Source organism: Paramormyrops kingsleyae, chromosome 23, assembly GCF_048594095.1.
Source record: "Paramormyrops kingsleyae isolate MSU_618 chromosome 23, PKINGS_0.4, whole genome shotgun sequence".
NCBI lineage: Eukaryota > Metazoa > Chordata > Actinopteri > Osteoglossiformes > Mormyridae > Paramormyrops > Paramormyrops kingsleyae.
The window spans coordinates 23,080,954-23,102,972 of record NC_132819.1 but is presented as its reverse complement, the minus strand read 5'-3'; the positions used below and the strand labels follow the sequence as shown (position 1 = coordinate 23,102,972).

At 41.0% G+C, this 22,019-nt stretch overlaps 2 protein-coding genes across 7 annotated transcripts; both read right to left on the bottom strand.

Moving 5' to 3' along the window:
• Positions 1–6,739: 6,739 nt before the first annotated feature.
• Positions 6,740–12,694, bottom strand: tra2a (transformer 2 alpha homolog). Of its 4 annotated transcripts, none has more exons than XM_023825323.2 (9): positions 12,508–12,694; positions 10,649–10,782; positions 10,323–10,482; positions 9,818–9,871; positions 8,625–8,813; positions 8,157–8,272; positions 7,827–7,928; positions 7,525–7,589; positions 6,740–7,186 (listed from the first exon to the last, which is right to left on the bottom strand). In XM_023825323.2, the coding sequence occupies exons 1-9, from the start codon at positions 12,541–12,543 to the stop codon at positions 7,176–7,178; spliced, it is 867 nt and encodes a 288-aa protein (XP_023681091.1). In that variant the 5' UTR covers positions 12,544–12,694; the 3' UTR covers positions 6,740–7,175. The 4 variants fall into 4 exon arrangements, with proteins under 4 accessions (XP_023681091.1, XP_023681090.1, XP_023681088.1 ...); XM_023825322.2 differs by having other exon boundaries at positions 7,827–7,931; positions 12,508–12,693; XM_023825320.2 differs by having other exon boundaries at positions 7,525–7,595; positions 7,827–7,931; positions 12,508–12,692.
• Positions 12,695–14,740: 2,046 nt separating this feature from the next.
• ccdc126 (coiled-coil domain containing 126) lies at positions 14,741–22,018 on the bottom strand. Of its 3 annotated transcripts, none has more exons than XM_023825330.2 (3): positions 21,892–22,018; positions 18,173–18,511; positions 14,741–16,230 (listed from the first exon to the last, which is right to left on the bottom strand). In XM_023825330.2, exons 2-3 carry the CDS (start codon positions 18,405–18,407, stop codon positions 16,022–16,024), a joined length of 444 nt encoding a protein of 147 aa, XP_023681098.1. In that variant the 5' UTR covers positions 18,408–18,511; positions 21,892–22,018; the 3' UTR covers positions 14,741–16,021. The 3 variants fall into 3 exon arrangements, with proteins under 3 accessions (XP_023681098.1, XP_023681096.1, XP_023681097.1); XM_023825328.2 differs by lacking the exon at positions 21,892–22,018 and adding an exon at positions 21,326–21,824; XM_023825329.2 differs by lacking the exon at positions 21,892–22,018 and adding an exon at positions 20,685–21,266.
• Between the last annotated feature and the right edge of the window lies 1 nt (position 22,019).

Here is a 22,019-nt window from a genome sequence, read left to right as displayed (position 1 = left end):
AGAGGCAGAAGAACCCTCCACATGACCAATTCCCTTCTTTATTTTATTGGTTTTATCAATTTTTTGCTGTTGTTATTTTTAAAAAAAGAATCTCAGCATTAAAGTCATGATCCAACAGAATTGGGCGATGCTTGCGCAAAATAAATACTAAGTTGTTATAATCGTTCCATTAGGCTACAGTAATCATAATTCTCGGCAATAAAAATGATTAGGACTTAAGCAGACTCTCGACGTAAAGCACGGCAAACACAGGGCTAATATATTTTTAAACATAATATTGTTATAGGCTTAAGCGTATTGCGTATATTACATGTACGTTCATCTACGTTACATTTACGTACACATTCTGGATGCACAAAATAATATTTAATACCTCGGTCTTAATTTAACACATCCACGCGCTTTGCGTTTATTTTCGTGTATTTCTGACTTTTATGCAGACTGCTTAGCGTAAGGTAAGCTTTAAATTGTATTGTACACGGTCTCCTCCAGTGGTCATCGCCCATGTCCTCTCCCTGAATACTGATGGATAGAGATCAAGGTTGTCTGTGTGTGTGTTTGTGTTTTTAACGGTACAATCGGCCATATTACATCATTAGCAGCAGTTTCCATTCGAGCACCACACGCTACACATAACCCCCACCCCCCAACCCAGCACCGCCCCGGGTCAGAGGTCGCGTTACTTTGCGCAGCGCTTACAACAGTTTAAATTTCGCTATGGTATACGGCCATTTACATTTGTTTTCCCAACGCCAGTGTGTAGCAGTACGCATTCAGTAGAATAGTCATAATGCATGTAAAAATATAAAATAGATTTTTTTTTGTTACAATAAAACTTTGTATGTGGCCTAGAATGCCACTTTAATATTGTGGGGAATGATATTCCCAATCTCATCTGGTTCAGTATAGTTACACTTCTAGTGCGACTGCCAGATATGGCATGTGCTTTTTATCCTTTCCCTTGCGCTACAAGCTAAATTAATATACACATGTAAATAAATAAAGAATATTAGCGGTGTGGATCCATTTTTGTTTACGGTCTGATATAACACACAGCCTACGTTATGGTGGCCGTTCTAGTACTCGCCTTGTGCTGGCTGTAAACAGCCTTTCGTCCTATTGGCTGGAATGATCGTCCAATCAGAGAGCAGATTCTCTAGTACTACTTTAGCCGGCTTCATCCAAGACCGTTTATTCATTGGCTTTCCCACATCACTGTCTTTTACAAATCAGGGCGCGAAAAGGTAACTTGTAACTATTTATTCAAATAAATATTATCACGAGTCAAAGACCTCGAACGAATTTTAGAAATAGATCAAGTAGTTTTTTTCCCCCCACACGCTGGGGGTTTATTGTTCATGCCGATTAAATTGTACTCGGCAGTACGTTAATATTCTATACATGATCATGAAAGAGTTATTTCAAATAAAAAACTGAATTATATTATTTAGTTGGTTTAATATTTGCACAAAGATAGGTCTATAAATAACGTAGAGATTTTTACTTCGAAACAACCGATGTCTTTGGCTAAATATGGCATATGGTTATATTAAAGCTGAGTTATCCAAGTGTTCTATACGGTTTACTTTACGTGTCAGAATACAGGCAATACTACATGAAATTAAATTCTGTGTAAGTATGTCGAAATAAGAAAACAGGCGATTTTCTTCCTGTTAACAATATTTTATCTTCACTGTCTATTTGCTGGCATGTTTAAACCCAGTAAAATGATTTCGTTAGAATTCCTGCTTACCAGTGACTGGCTAGTTTCAGAAGTTTAAATGGTTGCAAAATGCTGCGATTTCCGAAGCTGTAATGTATTGGTAAGTGCTGAAGGCATGCATTTCTCTTGAAGGTAATGCGGGAAAGGTTGCTTTGTTAGCCCAGGAGGAGCCCCCCTCCCATGCATATTCGAGAGAAAGGACTTCCATATTTGTTAGGCTGTATGGTGTATAACGTATAGCGTAAGGAAACCGAGCATTTTCTCGAGTGTTTCACCTTCACCGCCTTGCATCTTCATAAGGACACGGAAAACTAAAATTGCATGCGCTGAGATAATTGCATAATTGTACGTCTAATCGTAGGATTGCAGCTAAGAAAAAGAGCCTCATGCTGTTCACATATCTAAATACTATATATTTTTATTTTTTTCCGAAGTAAAATTTCGAAATTAACGCGAATTACACTAGGTAAACTCTATCCAATCTGTGAAGTTTTTGGAACTGATCGTTCTGTGTCTATATGTTTAGACAACGAATCCAGCCAATGTGTATGTTCGAATGTATGGATCTTTCTGAGTTAGCTGAACGCCATATTGAAGTTAATAAAACGCTAAAAACAACTTGCTGTGGATTCGGTTATTTGCAGTTATACGATACCGATCAATCATATGTATTTAGTGGACTGTAAGGTAACCTTTTAAACTAATCATCCAAGTTAATATTCTCTATTGATGTATTTTAAACGGTTCTACATAGAAAATGAATGTTTCCGTTTTCTCTGGTCCCCTTCCTCTAAAGTTTTCCACTTGACAAACACATTTGTAGGATACAGCCTTTATGGCGTGTTTTCCCAGCAGAAATGGCGGATGTCTTATACATGCACATTACATGATTCAGATTTTGTCATTTCGTAATTTTCGTAGAAGGATACTATAATTAGTGTTTACTTATTTTTTTGCAAAAACTTGGATAAAACCATTAATGCTTATTGTGCCGGGAAAAGTATACCAGGCTGCGATTGTGCTCATTAGAGAAATGTGTAATAAACAGGATTAAATCTGAACATAGATTATGTTTTAGTTGTTATGTATTGGACAAAGAATCGTTGCAGGAGGCATTTTTCTCTGTGTCTGAATGTATTTTAAAACTGCTATTTGAAATAATTTCCAGCAGGAAGATTCTTATACTGTAGGTTCTATATATAATGATTTTAAGTACTAAAATGTTTGTTTTTCTCTCAGTACAATTTATTAGTGCACAAATCAGTAATTATACCAGGCCATGCTTTTTTGAACAGAAAATGGCGGTTCCTGGAAGTGTAAAATAATTGTTTTGGTCACATTGCTTTGGGTAAGGAAATGTAAAGTTGTATTTAATAGAGTAACCTTTTTCTTTAAACAACAAGCTAAGAACATTTATGTTTCAATAATGTTTTTCTAAGTAATTAGTAGCTGTTAATTTATATTTTTGTAGCATTTTAAATACAGCTTGTTGTAAAGTATAAAGTTATAAAACAAGTACGCTGGCGAGAAATTAGAATTAAACGTATAGTTTTAACACAGCAGTATTTGTTTATTTTTCTGCCATATTCTAATCTTATTCGTACGTAATTTCCGTTTTGATCCAGAAATTAATATAAAATAAATAAGATACAATACTGTACGACAATATACACATACATACGACAATATAACGTTGTTTATATTTATAATACAATTGCCTTTAAATTATAAAATGGAAACCAAACCCTGTTGGCGTATAGTTTTCTGCTTTAATAGTACTTTAAATATAACATGCTTAAATGTTGTTTGGGTAAATCGCCAGTTCTGCTGTTTACTGTACTGTTGTGAATCATCATTTTGTTTTAAAAAATCAAAATATAAAATTCCATTTAACTTTCCATGACTGTTCACTTCGGGGCTGTGGATAGACTTACAATAGTGGGGGAAACTTAAGAAATAAGTAAAAAATGGAATTACGTTTGATTCCTTGCATTTAGCTGTTATTGATGTAGCATTACTGGGATGTCGAATGTAAAACAACCATGACACAATATGTACATTCTGCTTTCTGCACAAATACCTTTTTTTGAAAAAAATCAGAATCACCAAGTTATCAAGAATGAGATACATTTGTATTTTTGGCAAAAGAACAAACAATGACAACTCATGAAATAGTTTATACAAGTCTGACAAGTCATGGAGTGGCATGTGACAGCAGATGTTAAAATACCACAAGTGGGACTTGTGTATATCGGATGCAGGGAATCATTGAATCATAAAATAAACAATTTCATTAAAACCTTTTTGTGTGTGTACATAAACGCTCAGGCAAAGAAAGATGTGATGACCACTGATAGCATCTGAACAGAGTACAGGGATTAGCACCCGTGTATGGCTTCCATTGTTGTGTTGTGCTGTATTCAAATATACACATTCATGCTGTGGCACAGGTGACTTCTATAACCTTGCTACTAATGCATGTCAAGCTGTCCACTTAAACGCAGGTGAGACGTACATAAACCCGGGTGTGTTTCCCAAAAGCTCTCCAGTAGCTTACATGGTTGCACCAATTCGGTTGCATGGATCCAACTGTGTAAGTTGCTAATGTATTTAGAAACTATGCTTTTGGGAAGCTCACCCTTCAGTGGCTGCTGCTCGGTGACACTGCAGCCTGACAACTCGGTTGATCAATGCTGGAGGCCCAGAAGTCCAATAGACACACTGATAAGAGGTAAAGTGGGCTGCTGGGAACAAGGGAGAGAGTGTTTATTTTTGTGTTTGCATGTGGTAGATGCCCAAACTGTCTGGATATATCCAACTAAATAACTGATCAAAAAAAAAAAAGCCATGAAAGTTACGAGGAAATAACAACAAGGCATGTATGCTTATTTTACATCATGTCGAACATTTCTGAGAAAACGAGATAAACGCACATTTAAAATTTATTTAAAGAAGTGAATAGGACATAATATACTAGTTTTGGACAATGTCATTTTAATTGTGTTTCAAAAACTTCATCCTGGGTACATGGGATCATTTAGCAAACGCAACTCAACGAAGAACCATTTATCTTAATATTCAAATTTAATTGTCATGTAAAACACACATTAATCTAGGTCATTCCACAGACAGTACTATTTGATATAGTACAGACTGTCATATGTGAACTTAAATGTGCTCAGGAAACAAGATCAAATATTTTTTAAGTGGATTGCAGTGAATTTCAACATTATTTTCAGCAGTGCAGTTTATCGCCATGGTTTTGCTGAGATTCTTTATATATAATAAAACTCTCTGAGAACTGAAGGTGAAACGCAAGTGAGTTAGTTTTTACTAGATAATTTTAGAGTTCATTTGTAGTAACTCAAGCAAATGCTATCTGGATCGATTGTGCAAAAAAATGCACTTTTTGGTGAAGTATTTATTTGAAATTGGGTTATAAGATTAATTTCTGTATCAGCATATTATGAAAAAGCAGGAAAGTTGATTTTCTGAATTGTATAAAGAATTTTCAGCATTGATCTCATGCTACCATAATGGTGCTTGAAGTTAATCGAAAATACCGTCTTTCAGGTGGCGCTATTTCCAAAGTGGAGGTTCTAAGCAGATGTAATGTCAACTAGGCAAGGACATTGATTAACCTATACTGTATGTGCTTCTAAAGCTTATAGCACGACACACTGTATCCCTTTGAACTGACTAGCTCATATTTTTTCCATATTGATCCAGCTGTTTACTTCCCCTCTGGTCTGCTCATCATTTACGTTAAGCTTTTAAAATCCTACAAGTTTTCTCTTTACCTCAGAAAATGTCTGAATTGGTAGAGAACCCTCCCCTCTGAGTGGCCAGTGATTTTGATTCTTGCCCAAGACAATTGTTCAAAATACTTGAATAAATGTGAAACTGCTTATCATTGTAGCATGTTTAATATAAAATGGAGGGCATAGCAACACTCAGCTCTTGGACCAGCATGGCTACCATATAATCTAGGCTGCCAGTCTCCCAATTCAGCTACAGCCCTTACCAGCCAGATTTTGCGTTTGCATTTCTGTTGAGCAGGCGTGGTTAAATGCTTCTCCCAGACAGACCCCACATTCCCCATCCCCAACCCTTAGGTTGACTGCGATGGAGAAAATGCTTCTCTCCCCAACTATTTGACAGTACAGACAGCTTGAAGGTTTGCACCACAGCCAGCTGACCAGCACGAACCAGTAATTGTTACTGGTGACTCAGCTATCAGAAAGGCAGTCTGATGTTTTCCAGTAACCCCGGAGATGCCCATGCTGTGGATGTCTCTGTGTTGAGGTAATCTCCGCATCTGAAGTAACCACACCCAATACCTTACAGATCAATGTCACTTTTGACTTCTGCCTTATACCCACCGTGAGTTTCTGCATGAATGATTTGCAGTTACATTTAGGTGACTACTTCCTGGCCACCACTTCCTGCATATGAATGTGTTGGTTTTTTTTTTTTTTTTTTACTACTGTTTAGTAGTGCTTGACACAAATTGCAGGGAAAATTATTGGTGGCACATAATCCCCCGATTAACCAGTGGGGAAATGTCCCGCACAGCAGTAAACTGTTGCATATTTGCAAAATTGACATTGTTCAGCACAAAATTTGTTCAGACTAAATGGGATTGAATATAAATCCTGTTTTACAGATCTTCCCCCGTTAGTAAATTCCTTTACCAATACTCGAATTATTAGGGGGGCAGTCGTGTGCTATTTGCCGCAGTCGTACATCGGTTTGGACATTTCGCACAAGTTTAAAATGTACTTAAATGTATAAAACTAGTTTAAGTTAGACACCAGGGCTTATCGCATTAATCCATAATTTCCATAACATTTCAACATTACATTTCTAAGGTCTAACAGGATCACCGCAGATGTCTAGTTTAAAACTAAAACCCATCTTACTCAATAATCCACTCCGGCTTAAATGCAGTTACCGTAGTCTTGCACAGCATTGTGAGAAAACAGGATGTCTTTGACTGCCAACAGACCCAGAACATGAGACCGAAATATCAACTGTTTATTTCGTTAAAAAGAAATACATCCTATCAAAATAAAAAAAAAATCCAAATGACAGAAATAAACCTTTAACTTAAGCAGACACGTTTCACATTTTGTATAATAAATCATTTTAAACATTGTTAGGAATTGGGAGGAGATGTCCTAACAAAATGCCACCCACAGTACCATTTTTAAGCTTTCAAAAACAGACTCTTTTGTTCAGCAAGACTTAAATGCTATACACAGATGCACAGAAAAGTGTAGAAATTAAGATCTCTAAAAAGACGTAAACACCTCACCCAACTGGATAATCCCACTGAAAAGAGCTTAAATGTTACCCAGCTTAGATTTTATGTAAATATTGCAATGCCTTAAAGTGGTGGTTTCATTAAAGATCAAACATGAGTAAAAGAGATCCTTGAGGTCCAAGCGTCTTAGTATCGTCCTGGGGGGAAAAAAAGGCCGTTTCAGAGAAAGTTTTTCATAAAATCTTACAACATCAATGCGTAGCCTCTGTGGTACGGTAATGTTTTATGAAAGACCACTAAGCTCATACTGCTTAATTTACAGGCAAAAAATATCACCGATTATCACAGTATAATTAGGGAGCTACAAATATTGGTCTAGTAGCAGTACAAATGCCCAGTAAACCACATGCATAAAGCATCTCTTCAATAACAGATTATTTCATGTGGAGGGTCATAATGCAATTAAAAGATGGACCCAGTTAACATTACATTGGCTTATTTTTAAATGGGACGGCTCCATTAAAAGTGTACTTACGGGGGCTGTACGATCGTGACCTGGAGCGAGACCGGTATCTGCTGTAGTACGGGGATGGAGACCGCCTGCGACTGGAAATACCGACAGTCAGGACTGGGAAACTACTTGGGTACCAGGAGATAACCAATACTCTGAACTACTGAGGTAAAATTAACATATAACCGGATATCCAAAATATACAACGTTGATGTTAGTCATGACCTGTGTACAACAATTAACACAGTTCACCCCAGAACTTAGGTGTCCATAACATTTACATGAGCTGCTCTGCTGAAAGCGAAAGTTTCGCTGCATTTGTTCACCTGTATCTGTAGTCATACTCGTCGTATCTGTCATAGCGATCGTATCCACGCTCATAATACGAATCGCGTCTCCGGCCACCACTGCTGCTGCTCCCGCCACTGCTGCTGTGGGAGAGAATCAGTCACCACTAACACAAAGTGCCATCTATTTGGGACCATATTCCTGAAATAACCGAAACTCAGCATGCGTAAATACTTAATCCAGTCAGGAGATAGGAACTCTTTGTAACACATGAAATCCCAACTATATTAAGCATGCACCATTCAGTCATGACAGAGAGAACTACAACATAAGAACAATGTTCTTAGAGAAGCTCTTCCCGAACTCACTGTGTGGGCCGTCCCATGTAAATGCCTGGTGTGGGGGTGTGAGGCCGCTTGGTGATGGAGTAATCCACTCTGATGCGTCTTCCATCTAGCTCCATGCCATTCGCTCGCTCCATTGCCTGCCATGCAGAGTTCAGCCAATCAGCATTTCAATAACACTAGCGAACAGATGAGGGAGGCCTATCAATGAATGACTAACAATTCCAATCCACTTTACGCCTTGGGATATGTAACCCATAGCCATCTATGCATTAAAGGGTGTGTGCGTCCCTGTTTTATGCTACCAAGGAGTAGCTATAAAGTAATGATACAAGACAGACCTCATAAGGTATAACAGAGCTCTCTACATTGAATTATGAGGAGGTTCTATACAGACAATACAACAAGCCAACTTTCTATTACAGAAATACTGTCTGAAAAACAGCAAAAATATCAGGCCACCAACAACTTCACAGGGCGAGATGACCGCACCTCTTTGGCGTCGTCGATCCTCTCGAAGTAGACGAAGGCGAAGCCCCGGGAACGGCCCGTGCGTTGGTCATACACCACGTTGACGCCAGCTAAGGGTCCATAGCGGGAAAACACCTCACGCAGGTCACGCTCTGTGGTGTACAGGCTCAGCCCAAACACCCCGAGGCAGGTATTGGGGTCTGGATTGGCCTGTGGTAAGGGGGGAACCAGGGGGACAGAGCTCAACATCTAGGGAGGGAGATCTATGAAGACAGCTGATCCTGACAAGAACTGTTGTGGGCGGATACAAGGTACATGAAATACAGGCTGCATGGCTGTAAAATAGCGGTAACAACAATGTGTGACTAAGCCCCCTACACCTAGCACTGTTTGCATTTAAAAGCTTCCACATCACCAAACTGTCCTCCATGTCACATCCCCGCACACACAGAAAAGGAGCCAGAGCCCTTAACAGCCGGTAACCAGTTACTATCACACTAATATAAAAAAAAATCGTGCACAAACAGAAATAAACCAACAAAATACCATCCCATCCTTAGCAAAACAGATCAAACCAACATCAATGATAAAGGTTTCTGGTGACGACAGTCAATATTTATGTCTGCACCTAGGCCCAAAGACATTTTCTCCCCATTATAACAAAAAAAAGCTTAGCAAAGAATTTCAGTATTTTCTAAGCGATTCTGCATTTACATTTGGCACAGGAGAGTACCTTATAGGAGTCAGAAAGCGTCTGCATCCAGCTATAATTATGTTTCCATTAACTTTACAGGAAATGTTTCCTTGTTCGGCTGAGAATGTTTTTTTAAATTGACAGCTGTTATTCCACATCATTCTTTAAGAAATATTAGCATAATATCCCCAAACATCAAATATTCCCCTTGAATGGTACAAATTTGAAAGGTTAATTAAAAAAAAAATATATGAACCCCATGCCAAGCAAAATAAGCAATATAATAAATATCTGTGGGTAACTGTTTGACAGTTTTAATAACCCCTTTTTAAATCTGAGCACAAACACTACAGCAGCCACACACCAGCAATGATGATCACCCCCAAATCCAAGGCACGTCTGTCAGTCTCAGCACACAACCCAACGACTTCCCTTAATGTGCCCACTGCCCAAATGGCGCAAATGGTCCCAGCGTGCGGCCTCACACAATGCTCCAGAAGGTGGAAGAACGTTTACATACCCTGGCATCACTATGATTGTACGTTTCGCCTTTGAAGTCGTTGCTGAATCTGGTCTGTTGATGTAACAAGAGGGGGGGGGGGGTTATAAAAAAAAAGGGGTTATTAAAATGCAGTTATTGCTGCTCCCACAGATTGGGAATGAAAAACATAACCAAAGGCTGCAGCACCCGTGTTCAAACATGCAAAGAGAGTTAAACAATGTCAGAAAGGGCTACACAAGACTCACACCATTAAAAAGGTTAGCAGTGAGACATTACTAGACCCAGCCTGGTGTTCTGTATTTAACAACCATTGAAACCCAAATTTCACACCTGGCCAAATAACAGAGGCGGATCAAATAAATGTTGCTGCAGTACAATGGTATTTACGGTAATTAGAAGTGTTTTCCAAGCCTGTGAAACATTTGAAAATGTTAGACTTCACTCCACTGAGGCTAAATGACTAACGCCTGTGAGCACAGCTCTGACACCAAGCACCCCGCAGGCGTAAGAGCGCGACACTGACCCTGCTGCCTGTGTGCCTACGTCGGTTGGACATGGGTGACGTGCTCTGACTCCTCCTGCGCCGGTAGTCCGGGCTGTAGGAGCGTGAGCGGGACTTCTTGCGGTGGGAGTGAGAGCGAGAACGACTGTAGTGCCGGTTGGAGTGTCTCCGTGAGTAAGACCTGAGGGTTGGGAATGGGGGGGGATAGGAAATCTTACACAAACTGAAAAAGTCTTAATGTGCAAGTAAAAAAAAAATCATGATGGGACCAAAACTGATTTTAAGGCTTTCCGCTTTGTGCATTAACGGACATCAGCCCAGTAGCTGTAGACCCACCCATCACTCACCTGGACTTGGAACGAGACCGGGACCTGGACTCCGACCTCTTGGACACCTGCGATGGGCTGTGTGAGGCCGACCTGCTCTCCGACTTAACATGAACCGGGCTGCCGCGGTCCGATTTGGACGGAGAGCGGGACTCCTAATATCACAGCAGCACGTTAAAATGGAACAAGTCATGGCAGCAGCCATCAAATACAAATCATGGCACTGCATGTGCTGTTGAGGAAAGGGTTAGATTACAACCATCTCAATTAGCACAAATGAAAATCAGAAAGGGCATCTACTTTAAGAGAATGTCATTAACAACAACAACAATCCCCTGTAACACATATCCTGTTTCCACCGCGTCACCAATAATATACTACAAAAACAATAGGGATCCAGCACTGCTGGTGCTTGGACCCCTAATCATCATGCATTTTTAGACTACAAATGGCAGCATAGACACTTGGAACATAAACCATACATTTACTTAACCTAGGATACATTCATCCCTCCAGTTTCTGTTTACGCTACTTCGCTCAGGCTTTTTTTCTATTCTTCGTTCTTCGTTTTTTCAGTTTTTCATTTTCTCAATCCGGGTATTCTTCCCCAAATTGAAATCATTTTCATTTTAGACATGACATAACGCAAGTGCTTCTATCTGAACCAATCTTCAGTTCATTTTCCCTTCCCATTTTATTTTCTGATCTGTACACGTTTTCATAAGCCTTCTTTTATCTTGGACATTCTTCCATATTCTTGGATAAAACTCTTCAAATCCTTCACGATCAATAACCTTTATGAAAAAAGAACATTCAGTATAATTAAGAACATGGGATTTAAAAGGAAAAAGCCTGTTTATCATCTACATGAGACAAAAAAAATGAGCCAACTACTTCTCAGATGCGCGTGCATCCCTAGCTACACAAAATATCTACAAATATCTACGATCAAAGCAAGTGAACAAAGTAAGAAAACACTTTCAGGTTCCCTATGAGTATATACGTATGAATGCATCACCAGATACCAAACACACGTTTTAAGACGTCTGATCAAGAAAAGAAGAACTGGCCGGTGAATGAGATCAGAAAAACGGTATTTAGTAATAAGGGGGGAAGAACCGTTCTCAGGCAGACAAAATATCCTGATAACTTGGTTTCACTGCTATAAAAAGCATCTAGGGCCACATAGAGACGTTACCAGCCTGTTGTATATGGTAATGAAATTGGATACGGAGACTCACTGGAAAAAAATGACGCAAAACATTAGCTAGTTGGTAGCTAGCCAACTAGCGCTCAAACACCTAAACATTCACGGCTTTAACGACCTCGCCTGGTCACTATTAGAATCATACAGTAGTAAAAGTTAAAAATAAACTGCTTCAATTTACATTTCGTGATTTTAGCCGCTAGTCAACACGGATGTGCATTACGGGCATTAGCTAGTTCCGTAGCACAATTCAAGTGGTCCAGATGATTGTTTGCGTATCAGTGTTAACTGGTTAAAAGGCAATAACCAGTTGGGAGACTCGGTTATGTGGAAAGTATCAGCATCGTATAAAATGACCCTTTTTGCTTTACGCTGGCCTAAAGTGTTCATTTAGCGTAGTGTGGCCTAGCTATCCTAAATCGCAGAGGCACAAAAAGGGGGAAACTGTACCAAACTCACTAAACGCTTACACATTTCAATAACGTGACAAGGATATAGCTTATAATTACCGGCCTAGTGGTTTTTTTAAGCATACGTAACGACTGTAGCTTTTACGTTTGTGCCGTTTGCCAGGCATATCGATCTAGCCATCTAGCTACAGAGAAAGAGAAAGACAGACCCTGGAAAGAAAGGAAATAGTATCCCTTCAGCGAACTATGATAAAAATACTTACTCGTCCTCCAAAGTTTCCATCCTCAATGTCACTCATTTTAACAAGTGTGAAATAGCGCTAAAAAGCCGACAAACGACCAAATATAACAAAGCGTCGCTTATGGCTCCACTATAGCTAATCGACAACGACGGGCTCTAGAGAAAATGGCGCCGTCTCTGCGAAGCTTTTTATTCAACGACTGCGGAGCGACTGGGACCGGATGACGTCGATGAGGAACCGCCCACTGTCTTCTTCCCGTGATACTTTGCGCACTTAAATTTAAGTATGGAGTTACAAATGGTGGGGAGGTTATGGTATACCGTTTCTGCTGTTTTTAATAGCTGTATAAAAATCCTTGGGCCATGTAGAACATAAAGTTCATGACGTTTTGCTGACCTATAACTGACTTAGCTAGGTGGTGAAAACACTGAAACTTTAGTTGTTTGAAAGCTACTTGACCAGCTACCAACTAGCTGTTTTGTGTCTTTTTTCCAGTGAGTCCCCATATCCAGTTTCAGTTCTACATTATTCACCTTGCATTTTGCCCATTATGAGTCAAGTAATGTTTCATATATGAAAATACCCCTCTCCCCTGCTCTACTTCAAGACCCTCATGAACCCAGTACTGGACCCCTGTATTGGGCAGCACAGGTGGACACCTCTCTGGTATCCTGGATTGTTGACTATTTGATCTGCAGGGTACATTATGCATGACACCAAGACTGTGTCTGAATAGGTTGTGAGCAGCACAGGGGCTCCACAGGGGACTGTCCATTCCTGTTCACATTCTGCACCTCTGACATGTCATCTGCAGAAGTTCTCTGGCGAATCTGCCGCTGTGGAGTGTAACGGTGTAGTGACCAGCTTTGTAGTGTCGGCTGAACCATCTCTAGCTCAGCATCAGTAAGACCAAGGAGATGGTGGTGGGCTTTCCGTCACCATTCAGGGTGAGAAAATCAAGGTGGCGCTGATCTAATGGATCAGCAAGTTGGTGACACATTGGGATGGGCAGCAAACACAGACACTCTGAACTAGAAGCGATGGAGCCTATTGAATTTCCTGAGGATGCTGTAGATTCTATTTTTAATGTCTACAATTATTTATTCATGTTGATACATATTATTTTATTTATCGTACGTTTATGTTATTATTTCTTCTGCCCCTCTCCCATATTGGTGTCTGTTTTTCCCATCAGATTCTGGACTGCTGTAACATCCTAATTTCCTTTCAGGGATCAATAAAGGACTCATCTCATTTCTCCCATAAACAGAATTCGGTGAGGTGCCCTTCTGGAAAATGTGGACTTCTGGAAGTGTTTTCGGTGATCGCATTACTTACGCTATATATATATAAACAGCGACAAGGTGAGATAGCGGCTGACTGGATTTCAGCACTTCTGTGGCTCAAAAAAAATTTCAGGTGAAGCACGAGCCAGAATCATGTTAGAAAATATAAAAATGTGAAAGCAGGGTGTGGGACCCCCATGAACAAAGTGTAATGGGGGCTGGGGATGTCCCCCTTTAATGTAGACAGAATGTGGAAAAAGTACTTTGTGTGAAGCTGGGTGGGGCCCGTTTCACCTTGTGTGACGGGCCAGAAGTGGTGGGGATGTGACCCCCAGATATCCTTACGCAACTGCAGCATTAATCGACAGGTCAAAATCCAGATCATAGAAGGTTCAGAGCAACGCACTAAATCTGGGAGCCTTGGTGGGGGCGGGGGGGGGGGGCAGGGCTGGGGAGAATGAGACAGAACAATGCGATTGCAGTTATGGGGGAGAGGCCCCGGAAAACAGGGACAGCGCAGCATTCCACCACAGGTTTATAGTGTTAAATTTTCAGCGTGCTTGGCCAAAACATAGGGCAGGTGAAGTGAAGTCACTGAAGTTTGTTTCTAATAGGCATCCATTCAATTAGCAATTCTGAAAAACTTTTCTGTGTCAGATTTTCACTGTGTCACCATGCTGGCTTTACCAGGTGATGCCACCTTATACCCCGAGGGTGGGGGATTCGAACCCGGCTGCAGCTCCGAACATGTCAAATGCTTCTTGATGCCGTTAGGTCACTGCAACCCACACTGGAGAAGCAATTAGCAAACATGAAGAAGTCTGTTCAGATACACTGCAAACGGCTCAGCAATCGATGCACAGATTTCTGAGAGGATTGTTCGCCAAGAAATACAAATTCTTTCACAAAAGATTTGCAAGAATGCAGGAAAAAAAATCTTACTATACCTGAAAACGCCACAACAACAATTAGAAATGATTAAAATAGCTTTAATGATCCAAAGAGACAACTTAACAAAAACTGCCAAACAGATGTATTCAAAGTTTGTACATGAAATGAAAACACAGCAAGTGACAAAACAGTGATTAGCACATGTATAATGGAATATTATAAACATGAATAAGTATGGTGGCCTGAAGCAGCCAAAGCAGTTATTTTTTAAAGCCATCGGAGGTAAAACTAGACAAATCATGGATACAGACAACTGTTACCGGCTAAATCCATCTTATTCATTGGCATCTAATGTCTATAAAACATAAAACAATTGTACAGAAACCATAACATTAGATTCTATATAATTTTAGCTCTCTACAAAGATATTAATTCAAGAAAGCAGCTACTTATCAATGGCTTGATTACTGATATATGTGTGGTTTGTTAATTCTTTTCCCCTCTACTTGATTACTTTTTTTTTTTCCTTTTTCCTGAGAACAACCTTTAATTATTGGCCTGAAATGTACACTGGCAAACCTCAGCTGTATAAAGGCAGTACTGTTCTCTATGAACACATGCTTATTTAAAAAAAACACACTGCATAAAGCTGGTGTCTGTGTATCCACTGCAATAATTATCAATGTGTAACAGTGAGCAGAAGCCGTTTAAAAAAAACAAAAAACACAAGGCTTCAATGTTTACGGCTTCTGATTTCACACACTAACCAATTCGCCTCAATTAGCCTTGTTTTGCAAGTGGAGATCAACCCCTCTAAGGATAAATTATGTGTATATATAACTTGATAAAATGTACATTCTACTTTTTACGACGTTTATCACGGATAAACCTAAGTAATGCTCGTATTGCTCCTCTGCATACAGTGCAAATGAAATTCTTTGGATATCATTCATAATTTAAGAAATGCTATAATTTAGGACTATAACATGACGACGGCTGCCTTCATGATCACCCAGCTGCTGAAAGACAAGTGTTTCAACAGGCTGCAGTCGAGTACAAGATATTTAGAAAGATGCCACAGGTGCGGCCAACATATTTACACGAGGAGTATAGTTATTTGGAGCATTCGCCGTCCTGATTGCGAAACAGCGTGGCTGTTGCGAAGTGCGGAGTTACTGACAATTATTATGTGCTTCTATTGTAAGGGCACAAAAGGTGCTGTTGACGCAACGTGAAAAGTCACATTTTATGCTGGAGCAAAACAATGTCTATTAATTCGGTGAGAAAAAATGCCAAGCACATAATTCAGCCAATCAGGAGGCGTTGATATGAAGCGATAGCCAATCGGAGCAAGCAGGCTATCTCCCTTGGCCTGGCTTGTCAGCTGATTCCGGGCGCACGGGGGGCATCTCCTGCCTTGTGGCGGGGGCGGGAACAGGAAGCCCACCGACGCTGTGAGTGCTGTTCGTCAGCGAGCCGTTCATCACCGTGTCCACTTTGCCCTCGAGTTTGACCAGTCGCTGCAGGATGTCATCCAACAGAACGGCAATGGTCCGTTTCAGGTCAGCTGGAATAAGAAATAAAAACGTGAGTATAGCTTTAAATAAAAACCTGTTATTAGGGGAAAAAAACTTGGGCTTAATAAAGTGAGGCCTATACAGCTTTTTTTTTTTTAAGGTATTTTCAAAATTGGGTAAATGGGTTTTCAAAAAAAAAAAAAATAGTTTACCTATCCATTAATTTTCCAGTACAGGGTGAAAGTGAGCCTAAAGCCTGCCCTGTGAAGCACAGGGACACACTGGACGGGATACCGGCTCATCCAAGGGCAAACTCTCATAATTATGCTACTTCGCCCAACTGCACGTCTTTGGAAACCAGGGTGACACAGGGGAGACCCATGTTAACATGGGGAGAGCATGCACACGCACACACACACACTCGCTCACGCGCACACACACACACACACGCACACACACTCGCACACACACTCGCTCACGCACGCACGCACAGAGCGGGGCAGGAATCGAACCCCCAGCCCAGGGGGGGCTGCTACAGCTAACGTGCTATACTTATGATTATCTAGCTATATTTTTTTGTGTATAAAAATATATATAAATAAATTAATGAAAGTTGCATTTATATAGCGCTTTCAGAACCGATGCAGAGCCACGTCGACCACCCCCACTGTGTAGCCCCCACCTGCATGATGCGACAGCAGCCATTCTGCATTCTGTTTTTAAACATATACTAGGATAGGATAGGACTTTATTGATCCCACAGTGGGGAAATTTGTGCGCTACCACAGCTCTAGACAGATAGCCTGAAAAGAGTACAAGAGTAATCCAAGAATATAAAAATACAAGAATACAAGAAAAAAAAAAAAGATAATCATGAAAAGGAATAATAATTAAAATAGCAAAATTTGTTACGTTTTTTTTCTTACGACAAAGTAAAAATGTTTTGCCGAAATCTAAACTCCCTGGGCTACGAAGTCCCTTTACAGAACTCAAAACAAGCAAAAGCCTGATCCAACTGACTAGCGACGTGAGAATTGCATGTGCATAATATAGCACTTCACCCAGCCTTAAAATATACTACAGCTATTTTTTGAATTCAGTACAAAATACCACACCTCGTGCTGTGATGTCATTCAGTGCCTGTGTTATGCTCTAAACTGACCCCCTTCCACAGATTGCCTGCCCTAACCTAATTGCCAAAGCCAATAGTGAAAATTTGCTGACTTCTGATTACTTTTGGTGTTTGGTTCATATCATTTCAGGTGTGATGGTGCCGAGTATGAAGCTAATCGCCGCATTATAGGTATGAAAAGATGACAGAATAAGACACATATCGAAGCAGAATGAATTCAACAGTGTCAAAAATATTAATCGAGTAAATGAATTGCTATTTGTGACTGAAGGTGACGATTTGCTCAAATGAGCGAATTTGAATGAAATCAATGAAATCCTGCTGTGTGTCGGGTTTGAATGAAAAAGTGGTAACTGTCATATTTGCAACGTTTTATAGGAGATTGTTAATCTTAAGGTCTGATTGTAAAATACCGGAATAAACCAGTAATGTGTGTTTTTTTTTCCAGTCAGATTAAGGCAAGAAAAATGAAGGAGAAGAGAAGCAAAGGGGCACTGCCTTTAAAAAGAGCAATTACATCAGGGGAGGTAATCCATGGCAGAGGGGCAGTTTAGAGCACAATACCTGTTGCAGCTTTTACGTCAGTGGAAAACCAACACCTTGAAGTACCAATAGTAAGGTACCTGGCGCAGTGGAAAAGCACTCATTAAAGAGAATGCAGAATTATGGGGGAAAAGTAGGGGCACTGGTTTTGATCCAACTGATGTAATATAATGCAGAAGAAGCGTTGTAATTGAGAAATGAGATTGCATAGTTTTTTGTGCAGCCCTTAATGCCCAGGGATCTTTAATGACCAAAAATAGAGGCATTGCCTCGACGAACGTGCACGGCAGCTACGGGCCAGGACAGCGCAGGCCTACCGTATCCAGCCATGGAGGTTCCCTGCGGCCCAGGAGCGTTCTGGTTCTCCTCGGTGAGCACCTTGACGTATCTCTTGCTGAGGTCGAGGATCTGCTGCCGCAGCTGGGCGCTGCTCTGGTGGCGCGGCTGCTGGAGGGTGTAGCGCATGAGCATGAGGCCCCAGACGAAGCCGAACGCCAGCAGGATGATGCTCAGCCTCTGTGAGACGTTCCTGCGCAGCAGCGGAGCCAGCATGGTCCCGGCGCGGGGTGGGGCGCCCGACCATGGGGCGCGGGGCTCCCCGTGCCGAAAGAGGACCGGCCGCGGCGCGGACCAACTCAATCCGCCAACGTCCGACCCTATAAATCGCAAAAATCACAAGTCGGCATCTAAACGGCAATCCAGCTCTGATAAAGCAGCCACCTTTGTCCTTCGTGAATTCAGCCTGCTGTGCAGATCACACTCATGCTTTGCGATTGTGCACAGATGTTCAATTTTTTTTCTGCATAGATCAAGTCTCATCGGAGCGTTTCAGCTTTTAAAGTCAAGTGAAACTTCCTAGCCGAACATCCTGGAGGCAGGGAGCAATTATTATGTCTTGTTGACTGTTCCTCATCACGGAACACGCTGCCGATATCCGTGCAGGGTGTGTTTAGGTTCTGCTCTCGTGACATGCACGGCACACTGCCAGTGGCTATACGTTTCCCTCTCTTTTTGTTCTTGCCCCTACAAATGCCGATACATTGTTCTAGAACAAACAACAGCGAGCACAGGAATATACATCAAACCATGATACAGCGATGGGTTGTGACCTATCTCCGTGACAAATCTCGCAAATCATTCTTGAAATAAACAATTATGCAAATAGAAGATAAAAATGACTGTAGCGTTCCTGCTTGCTGGGCAAACATTTGCAATTCATAGTCCCGTAATTTATGGTTTTCTAAATACAAGAAACAGCCTAAAACAAACAGATACATTCATGACTGGTCTCTTAGTAAGATATGACAATTTAATCTCTCTAGACAAAACACTTTAAGAATGACAGAGGCCAAAATAATTAGGGTTAACTGCTGAATAAAAATCCATCTGTTATACAGGAAGGTAAATGTTCAGCACATGAATAATGTAAAAGGTTATAGCAGGACCAAGCCCCCATAACCATCATGCCCGGCTTACAACCTCAGTCGTTCTCTGTAGTCACAGCACACATACAAACAAGCGACAGGGCTGCAAGAGAACATTAGCAGATTGGCCACGACCAAGAGCAGACCGGACACCTAGTACAGCCGACCTCGTCCTAATCAGAAGAGATCCTCGTATTGGATTATCACACGTGTCGTTTTTTTTTTTTTTTTTTTTAGGACAACACGGGAAACCAGCTGGGTGTTCAGGATCGTTCCCAGCGCAATGCTTGCCTAAGGCATAAATTACAGAGATGTCTGACTATGTACCTGAGCCACTGTTTCTCAGTCAGGCAAAACTTGCTCTGCAGAGAGTTATCTGTGCGGCGCGCTGAGTCAGGGGCAGGGGATGGAGGAGCATAACGACGGGGGGGGGGGGGGTACCTATACAAAATTTGGACACAGCCATTTTTATAAAACCACAGTTCGCAGTGGTCTGGTCGGCACACACTTGAGTGTCTTTTATATAAACAGACACACAAACAGTGGAGCACTTAACAGGGTATGTCCATCAACTCCCAGATACTACATCACCATGCATAGGTGCAAGACATCTGAATTGTGGATTTCAATATCCTAAAGGATCACTGGTGCCAGAAGCACATGCAGCACACCTAGCTGACATGCCACGTAATGTCTGGAAGCAGGGGATGACAAATAAGGTCAAACTGGTCAGCTGGAGCGAATCCGCTCAAGACTTAAACGCAGGCCTGCTGCAAGCCAGCAACCCAGGGAACATTCCAGAACCCCAACCCCGTCATATTCCACATTCAGGTCATAGAAATAATCCCGAGGAGACTTTCTCCCCTCTTAAACAATTCACAGTCACTTGTAATATGTGGTAAGACACATGCAGACAAATTATGCTATTAATGAAATATTTAGAAAGGTGTAAACACTTTACGAAGCAACTCCTGCAATGCCGCGTCTGAGGTGAAAAGATGTCTGGCGTGCTGTCACCACCAGTCCCCATCTCCCCTAGGAGTCACAGTCCAAGATCATTAACAGTGCAAGCAATTACTGCTAAAAAGCAAGGTTTGTTCTTAAAAAAAAAGGGCGGATTAGGTAAAGTGGAGAGCATTCAACCCCACTAAAACCAAGCAAGACAAAGTCAGACGCACGAACAAGCAGCGGCTTTAGAGTAAAACATTTATATAAGGCTACAGATTCTGATCAGGTATTTTGCACCTCTGATCACCGTCTCACTCAATCATCCAAGGTCATCGCGGAACGCGTGACTGTTACGTCACAAATCCCAATTATCCTATTAGAATTACCCTCGTGCACTTTTGCATCTAAGAATCACATTCCAATAAAAGTAACGGGACAGATATGCCTCGTACTTTACCTGACGTGTGGGTGAAAATATTCAATCCCCGCAAATTCACAGAAAATCATTCAAGCTGATCATAAAGTTTAAAATAAGATGCAAATTATAATGCTTAATAAATGAGTGCCTTGTGTTCTTTGCGTGTTGAGATAAACACGTTATTTATACAGCGGATACTTGGATGAACTTCAGTGACGTTGCACTAAAAGCCCAATGGGTAAGAGCGTGTAGTCTGATATCTCTGCTTTTGTACCTTTAAAAGGTGTGCACACTTAACCTGAATCCGTGCTGTAAAATTACCCAGCCATGTAAATGGCTGAAAACCGAATAAACAATGATACTAGTCGCGGTGTAATTTAAAGATACGATAAAAAGCTTCTTGGGAAAAGCTTAACGCCTGAACCATTTCACGCCATTACACTCCAGCTGCATTCGTTGTCCACGCAACTACCAAGTAACTTCACCGAATACCATTTTGCAGCCCAGGAGCTTCAATTCATACCGGATATATGCGGAACACATCCAGCGAGTTCTGTAAAGCGTCCTTCCGTTTTTATATCGACGGGCAAGACACGCAACAGAAATAAAACCAAAATAAATACAAATTTCGCATGGCCAAACAAAGCCTAGTCTCAAAATTAAAGTTAAAATGGTCTTACCTTATATACCATATTTACAGCAAATGTTATTTCAGTTAATCTCAGGCGACGAGGTTATAAATCGTTTGGTGGATAGCTTCTAGCTTTTAAAGACCAGTAGACGACTCTTCTATTGCAATCGTTATAACGATGCGCACCAATTGCGCATTCCCTAATATAGTTTCTGCCGGTGCTTTCTTTGCCAATATTTAATGTCAGAATCGCACGCTTGCTCTACGACCCACATTCCAAAATTCATCTTTCTGAATCGTTTTGCATCACCACGTCGAAACGTATTTTGAATTGCATTCTGGGAAATGTATTTCTGATGTTGCATTGTTGTCAGTATATGACAATAAAACTCGAACCGGTTGATTTACAATCAACTGCTACACTATAGATGCTCACATGAAACGACAATATGTAAAACGAGCTTTAGCTGGGGAGAATATGCAAACTCCACATACAAAGGGAAAAGTGGAAATTCGAACCCCCTAAAACGGGAGGTGGGAGGCAACATTACTACCGTTTGAGCCATCGTGCCACAAACTATTTCAGGAAACTGTTCTTATATTACAGCCTCTTACATATGTGCAATACACGGTCGAGGCGTCGTCCTGCTCACTGAACACAATACGGCCAAAGATGTACAACACATATATGGACGGCGGCTCATCGTTGATAAAAGCATCTGTGCTGAATTTTGAGGACACAT